We start from the raw sequence: 8,997 nt of genomic DNA on the forward strand, positions 1-8,997 counted from the left end.
TATCGATCGGTGTAACAAGAAGATTTTCCCAGTCCTAATTTCTTTTAGTATGAGCAAAATCAATGTAAGAAAGGCATGGAAAGTTTGAAGATAAACCATTCTAGTAGTATTATATCTTGGTTGATAATGCTGTTGTTTAGCTTAGTTTTTTTCTTGTATTTCTGTCGTATTAAAAAAAAAATTATATCTTGGTTAATGTTGTCTATGTGATGATAAAAGAAGTTTTGTCCTCTGAAGGCGCCAGAGATTGGGTTGTTGGCTCCGGATGTGGTATATTGCCGGAGGTCAATTGCTATTCTTGCCTCATGTAACCATATTGGAGATCTAAGGCAAAATTATTATGGAGACTTAGGGTATTATAATTTATGAATTACACAAACTTTGTTAAAATTAGGTTTTACATTTATTTTAATGGCTGCTTGTCAAAAAAATTATTTCAATAATTTTTTTTAATTTCAAAGCATATGCAAAATCATTTTTTGCTAATAGAAAAACAAATAATATTATAACATATATTCTCAATATATCATACTATAATTAATATCATGATGTAATTAATTTATAAGATGAAAGATTAAAAGATTTCTTATATAAATAATTTTTTTATGTGGCCTTAGGGCTTGCAAGGCCATGCATGTAATTAATAGCGATTTGTTGGATTACGTTTTAATGCTGTATTCTCTGTACTAATATTTAATAAATACTCCCTCCATTAAAAAATATGAAGTATTTTTTGAGGAATTGAATATTTAAAAATATAAGACATTTTTAGTATTTTGAGATGTAATTATTATCTTTTTTTTAAAGTGCCCCTATTGATAATGATTTTATATTTATTGGAGGGTGTTTAATAAGGGTAAATATAAAAAGATAAAGTTAGTTTAAAAATAAGTAATTATTTTATTAAAGAGTAAAATTTAATTAAAAATATTTTATATTTTTTAATATAGGGAGTAGTTGTTTCCTCCTTCCGTTAGTTTATCTTAAAAAAGGATACTACCGTTTAATGTTGTATTCTCTGTAGTATACAACTATCTAACCTTATCCTGTGTGGGGCACCAAACAGGGCTTCAATGTGCGTGGATTATCAGATCTTTTGTTTTACTGTTTGTTTTTGCTAGCATTAAGTTTATCTTTATTTCCTACATATTCCAACACATATCATCGTTCGAAACTTGTTTGCTGCCGCAAAAGAATCAAACATGCATGTACCCTTTAGACCGTCCCTATAATCAATTCGGAAGGAAAGCAACCAGTTATCATTTATTGAGAATTCATCATTGTCGCTCATTAATGCCTTGTTCTATCTTCCCTCTAAATGACCCTAACCTGGCTCATCCAAGTTAATTTGCTATCCCTTGAATGGTCCAATAATCTATTTTTGTGGCGAATAATCAGACATAGCCTGCGTGCCTTCCGCTATGTACTCGTGTGCACGCAACTTGTATGGAATATCTGATGTGTCCTCCCGTGATTTGTTTATGCCGTTCCAGACTTGTACTCTGAACCTATAATCTAAAAAAAAAACTAATAAGAAGGACCTGCTGAGTGTACGTCTTGAAGACTTGAACCACTTGGCAATGTTTTCACACCCTAGTTGAGTTAATCGATTGGATCATTATCGAGAAAAGAGAGCAATCTAATTCAATACTTTGTTTCATTTTAGCAATTGACCTGAGCAATTCTTAAAGACTTGAAGAAAAAATCAGGATGCAAAAAAGTTAGACCATTTTAACTCATTTTTTATTCAAATATTATTGTTATTCAATTATTTTGTTGTTGGTTTGATTATCAATTTGACTGGTTAAATCATAAAAGTCATAACTCACTAATTTTTTTGATTCATTATCAAGTTGATTTTTTAAAACATTGTTCATTGGGTGACTCTCATTTAACCATTTTTTCTCACCTCTCCTCTTGTCTTCACTCAATTTGAGTTATTTTCTTGAAGAGGTGTTTGAATTGTCATGGTTTTCATATCAATAGCCTGCACAAGAAAACAATGGCGGAGTCAGGATCTTAGGTCAGAAAGGGCTAAACTAGGATTTTAGTATAAGAAAAATTTTTTATCTTTTTAAAATTCATTAAGTTTCTTTCTTTTTTTCTTTGTCTTTGTTTCTTAATTCAATTTTCAATTACAAAATTGCAAGTGTAGTGAGTTAGCAAAATGCATTCAATGGTTTTACTCTTGATTCTTGAATCTTTATTCTTTGTTGCCTTTTTTCTGACTAATACTTTAGGACAAGGATGATATGGATCTAGTTTAATCAAATTGATTTTTTTCTTCTATTTTTGAAGGATTAATAAATAATATTGGTATTCAATTATGATAAAATTATGAGTTAATATTTACAAAGCTAAGTTAAAAAATTAAATTTTAAATTTGAGCTAAATGTAATATTAAAATGAATTTAAAATTTAAAATATAAAAATAAGGGATGTAAAGTATAAAAAAGAGAGGGAGTAACTTGTAAAATATTAAAACATATATCCTCCTATATGTAAGTTTTCCAAGTAGCCCCCTTAATTACACGTGGCTCCGCCACTACAAGAGAATATGTCCGTACGGATACGCCACAGATCATTGTGTTCATGGAGTTTAATTCAAGGAAAGACTAGATTGGCTTTAAACAAAATAAATATGTACCACTTGATTTTTCTAATATTACGTTGAAACTAATGAAAAGATGACTTTTTCGGAACACTTCTTCGTTGGTGAATTTTGGTCTGTAATTTGTCTTTGTTATGTTAATATTATCATTTGACTTCCCCCAACAACGAAAAAACGTCACTGTTGCCAAATTTCGAATTCTTACGTTAAAACACGAACTCTTCCAATGATCAAAATTTACAGTAGCCATCCTATAGCGACGGCTTTGTCGTGCTATCTTAACTCTAACAGCATGTACGTAGCCGAACAAACGCTTGTTATAATATATATTCATTCCCTTTCGCATTCAAAATAAATAAATGAATACATACATACATACATACATATATATATATATATATATGTATATGTATATGTATGTATGTATGTATTCATTTTTTTTATTTATCTATCCTTTTACGAATTCAAAATACTATTAAATTGTATTTTTATTTATATTTTCATTTACTCTAGTTTTAAAAGTTAAAAACAGCATTAATTACTAATACAAATTAAGGAAATATTATAAATTAAAAAATTAATCTTTTAGCCCTTTCAGTTTTAAATCATTTAAAACTTAATTTTTTAATTATGATTTAACATAACTCAATTTTTAAACTTTTAATTCGTTTAAAACTCAATCATTAATTTTTTAATGAGCTAAAGTATGCATTTAGTCCTTTAATTTTATATAATATGTTATTTTAATACCTTACTTTTATAAAATATCTTTTTAATTATTTAATTATAATATTGTTAGTTTTATTCCAATGAATTTTTATATTAAGTTTTTAAATATTGATAAAATATTCTTAAATGTTGACTTATTAAGTTTAATTTTTTTAAATATTAATGATTAACATAAAAAATAATTATTTAAAATTAATAATATTATGATTAAAAAATTAAAAAGATACTTTACAAAATTAAAAAATTAAATTAAAATTTTATATAAAGTTAGCCTCTTTCAATAATTTTAATAATTTTGTTCTTATGATTCTTAATTCAGTTTGAGTCATCCTAGGGCAAAAAACGTTTCTAACGTCCGTCAAAAATCGCACCGTGTGGTTGCCAACTTAGCTCCAGGCGGATTTGATGAATTTCTTTTTGAAAAATAAAGCGTGTGAGGCCGACAGCGTTGAGCACTGTTTATAGATGGTCCAAAAAATGAAGTGTTTATTTAAAGCGAATGAGTTCAACTCTAGTTAAATGGTCCAAAGAATTGCAGATGATCCATTAGGGGGAAAAAAAACAAGATCTGCAATCGAAGAAGACGCAAACAAAAACGAACGAAGGAGAGGACAAGAAATGTAGAGGCAAAGAACAAGAAGAAAACACATTCTCCCTTAGGTTAAAAAAACATGTGATATTTTTTGAAAAATTTGATGTCTAAAAATGTAAGATATTTTTAATATTTTTAGATATAATTAATATATTTTTTAAAAAAATATTCATAATAAATAAATCACCTTATATTTATTTTAAAATAAAACAACTTATCAAATAAAAATAAAAATAACAAAAATGATGTTAATTTAAATAAAATTAACTACTTTATTCACGAGTAGCAAATAATCATGATATTTTTTAAGAATGGCGTTTTTTCTTGGTTCTCATTTTAGCTGGGGATAGATATGCTTTTAGGGTTCCTTCATGTGCTGAAAGATTTAAATAATTGCATTTTTTTAATATATGTATTTTTATTGAAAATTTTTAATCTGTGCTAAAAACTTAGAAGTCATGTGGAAAAAAAAAAGGAAAAAAAACAAAGAAGGAATCCTGAGACGGCCAAACTTGGAATCTTAAACAACTCCCATTGTTTTTACCGAAAATTGGTCAAAAAAGGGAAGACCAAGGAAAACTTCTAAATAATCTGCCTCGAAATCTCAGGAAGAATCATCACTATCCATAGTGATTACTGATTAGTGAACCCAAAGATAAGTCAGAGGATTTAAAGTTTAGAAGTTTAAAAAGAAATTAAAACTGTTTTGAAATTGTCGTAACATGTTGTGTTAGAAAGTGGCCTTCACTAACGAATTGCGAGATTATTTGTAATTCATTTTATTTTATCTTAATTATAATTATATGTTTTTTATTTTAAAAACATGCATGACTCTCTCTTAAAATCAATATTTATTAAATACAATTTTTTTATTTTTAAAATTTTATTTTCATTAACTCAACCATTATTAGGCCGTTAAATCATATGTATTTGACCAAAACACTCTCATTTAAATATAAATATTATCTAAAAATTATTTAATTTATCCAAAAAAATTAATGGATATATTTGTACCTTTTTAATTCATATTCTATTTTTTTAGTTATGCAAAAATATTTATTTAGTATTTTAAAAATAAAAAATTAAATAAATAGGTTAGCTAAAGTAAAATTTGAAACATATGTAAAAAAACTTAATAAAATAGGAATTTAATATAATAAAAGATAAATTTTTCAATATAATTTATTTTTATTTTTCTTTAAATTTTAAAATTTTGATAAGATATTTGAAAACTTTTCTATTTAAATAATATTATACTTAATTATTCAAAGTTCTTTTAATTGAGGAGAGAGAAGAAAATTAGATTATAAGGATAAATTAATAATTTTAAATTTTGATACATAATTACAAATAAAAAATCAAGTATCTTAAAATATTTAATAGAATATTATTGAGAAAAACTTAGTTTCTCCATTCAAAAATGTAAGACATTTTTTAAAGAGTTGAATGTTTAAAAATGTAAGGCATATTTATTTTTTTGAGATATAATCAATGCCTTTATTTTAAAAGTACTTCTATTTATAATGACTTTGTATTTATTATAGAGTGTTTAATAGGGATAAATATGAAAAGATAGAGTTGGTTTAAAAGTAGGTAACTATTTTATTGAGAAGTAAGATTCAGTTAAAAATATTTTATATTTTTGAATAAAGAGAACACATAGTTAGCCTTATATACTTTATATGCCTGTTTTTAATTAAATTAAGACATATGTATATATTATAAATTATTTGTTATATAATAAATTATTATTATTAATATATTAAAATTTGTATGTCTTAATTTGATTAGATGAAAGCATATTAAATATGTAAGGGTAAATATATAAGTCTTGTCTAATATTATTAACGATATTAAAAATGGGATCAAATTATAGGTTTTGAAAATAAGAGAGAAGTCTTTGCAATTTAAGTAAAATACAACGGACATGAATGTATTTTATTCTATAATTAAATTTTATCTTCACGTTTGAAAACCTGTAGATGACTAATTTCTTTTCAAGCTTAAATTGATATGGAATGGTTCAACCTATTACGCTCAGCTCCTGACACAGACAGATATTTATAAAAGTAAAAGCAATATATTATTACACCTAGGATGGATTAAAAGGGGGTAAAAACACATTACAAGTATAACGATGAGGATGAAACGAGCGGACGTGACTGTACAGTTGGCGCCTAAAATTGAGAGATTGTGTCTGATTGCAGAAAGAAGGAAACACGTCCATCTCTGAAATCTACAGTTTCCTTTTATTGTCTAGTATTGACGACGTTGTAGACTACAGCTCGTGTAGTTGTCTTTCTTTCAGATCATGGGCATGGCTCCTCCGCTTCTCTCCTTCTTTTTTCTTCTTACCTGCTTCTCCTTTGACGTCTATTCCTCTGCCTTACGAATGCATTACAAAGATCACTGTACTTCTATAGTCCCCAAGCCAAATCTCCGTTATCCCAGGCCATCGCTTATCTCCGTCGATCATTTACAGACAGCTTATTTCACCGGAGCCGATAGAATTCTTGGCGCTAATCCTTATTCGCAGCAAAACTCAATCTTTCTCCGATTCTGGCGCTCGAGAGAAACTGATGTTGCTGACGTGTTCGAAGTTAGAGGGTCAATATCAATTACAAGCTCCAGTCCCCATTACTATGTTGGAAATTCCAGCTATGGTCGGTCGTCGTATTATAGGCCTCGTCGTAGTTCTGTGACCATAATTCTTGAGGGGTTCTGGTCTGCATCCACGGGGAAGCTCTGTATGGTTGGGTCAGGCATTAATTATTCCAGAAGAGGTAAGACTTTCGATCTGGATGTTGTTTTAAAGCTCAATAATCTCTTCAACTCAAGTAATATCAGTAGTGTGGTTAGTGGGAGCTTGGACAGATTGGAGAGGGAAGGGATTGATTTTGAAACCTTTCCTGTGCTTATGCTTCCACAATTCAACTACGAGTTCACCTTGGATTCTGAAGAATCTAAAAATGAGTTTTCACATGTCGCGAATTATGGTGATACTGAGAAGGGCTTACCAGGAGATAAGTACTTTTTCTGCTCATCTCGTGTTTGGCAAGCAATTAGAAAACTTCATTTGCAGTACTTTGGTGACTGCAATATTTCACAGAATTGTACTCCATTTAGCGGGATTCCTGGGGTTTTGCCACCTTCTGTATCTTTGAATCTAATTGAATGTACTTTTACCAAGAAGAAACAGCTGAGGGTTTTGGTAAACTTTGGTAATCATAGTTATGAAGATTTTGGTGACAACGTTTTTAATCCCAGAACTACGTTAGTTGGAGAAGGGTGGTGGGATGAAAAGAAGAATCACTTTGATATAGTGGCTTGCCATTTTCTAGGATTGTCATCTTCATCCTTCTCTCGTGCTCATGTGGGTGATTGCTCAGTAAGATTAAGACTAAGATTCCCTTCTGTCTGGTCAATCAAAGACACCAGCACCGTTGTGGGGAAGATGTGGAGCAACAAAGCTGGGAAAGATCTCGATCACTTCAAGGGGATCACTTTCAGAAAAGAAAATGATCAGAATGTAGGTGTTAAAGGCTTAAAGTATGAGTATACCCAGCAAGACACAGTCAAAAGGTTGTGCCCAAGACACACTGTCAACCATAAGGGGACAAGGTACCCAAGCCCATATTCCTATAACATGAAATTTGATATGTCTGTTAGAGATTCCATTAGACAAGTAGCCTGGAGTCATTCAGCTCCTTTATCTGTTGGTGATCAGTTCTATGACCTGGCATTTTCTTCAGCTGCTGGCAAATTTATCACAAGTGGCTTGTTTAACGTTAGCTACAAAATCAGCATGTCATTGTATGATAATCGACCCTTAAGGGACAAAAAGTCCTTGTTCGGTAAGTACAGTAAGACAGTAAAGATTTCTGCAGAAGGAGTTTATGATGCAGGAGCAGGAAGTTTATGTATGGTTGGCTGCAGAAATCTTTCCCCACCAAATAATGGGATTTCAATGGCTCATTCTGTGGATTGTGAGATTCTGGTGAAGTTTCAGTTCCCATCATTACACCCAAGGTTTGCAGGCTACATTGTGGGAAGCATTGAAAGCACGCGCAATGAATCAGATCCTCTTTACTTCAAGCTTCTTCGCCTAAGGTCTGCTGCATATTACAAGGAGTTAGCAAAAGAAACTGTTGAGAGAAAGGACATGGAGATCATTGTGGTTCTGATGTCTACCACTCTATATTGTGTTCTTGTGGGATTCCAACTCTATCATGTGAAGAAGAACCCTCAAGTCCTTCCCTTCATCTCCCTCACCATGCTCTCAATTCTCACTTTTTACCACATGATCCCTCTAGTTTTGAACTTTGAAGCTCTCATCTCTCACAATCACAATGCTAAAAACTTCGTTCTTTCAGATGTTGCGTGGCTTGAATCTAACGAAATAACAGTTAGACTAATTACCATGGTAGCCTTCTTGATGCAGTTTCGTCTCCTTCAGCTTACTTGGTCTGCAAGAAACAGCACTGATGGAACTCCGGAGAGACTCTGGATTGCTGAGAAAGAAGCTGTATTTGTGACTTTACCTTTATACGGAGCTGGTTTCCTCATTGCAATGGTGAAGGGCAAGAACAACAATAATCATTATTTGGTCTCAGTGTCTTCCAGGTACCAGCAAACTTCATCTTGGGAGGTTTTGAATGCTTATGGAGGATTGGTATACGATGGCTTTCTCTTGCCTCAGATCATGATGAACATGTTCTCAAATATGAAGGAAGATGCACTTTGTGGTCCATTTTACCTTGGAACTAGTTTTCTGAGGGTACTGCCACATGTTTATGATCTTTACAGGACTTCTCAGTATGGGAGGCAATACAGTGGATCATACTTTTATGCTGATCCAAGTGCAGATTTTTACTCCACGGCTTGGGACTTGGCCATTATTGTGGGATGCCACCTATTTGCTCTCATTGTCTACTTGCAGCAATGTTTTGGTGGTTCTTGTATTCTTCCTTCCAGATTCAGAGGGTCTGAGACATATGAAATGGTGCCTTTAGGGACTCAAGAAGCTGAAGTAGCAGAAGAGTGTCAAGAGATGCCCAAAATTTAA

The 8,997-nt window shown here is 30.9% G+C and overlaps 1 protein-coding gene across 1 annotated transcript; it reads left to right on the forward strand.

The window, feature by feature from the left end:
• Positions 1 to 6,243: 6,243 nt before the first annotated feature.
• Positions 6,244 to 8,997, forward strand: LOC129316767 (uncharacterized). The gene has a single exon (XM_054961145.1). The coding sequence runs from the start codon at positions 6,244 to 6,246 to the stop codon at positions 8,995 to 8,997; it is 2,754 nt and encodes a 917-aa protein (XP_054817120.1).

This window comes from Prosopis cineraria, unplaced genomic scaffold, assembly GCF_029017545.1.
Source record: "Prosopis cineraria cultivar Desert tree isolate PC_DT_omini unplaced genomic scaffold, ASM2901754v1 PC7, whole genome shotgun sequence".
Lineage (NCBI taxonomy): Eukaryota > Viridiplantae > Streptophyta > Magnoliopsida > Fabales > Fabaceae > Prosopis > Prosopis cineraria.

Bases quoted from the DNA above. Each gene is read 5' to 3' on its own strand.
- LOC129316767 (XM_054961145.1), top strand. From the start codon at position 6,244: ATGGGCATGGCTCCTCCGCTTCTCTCCTTCTTTTTTCTTCTTACCTGC.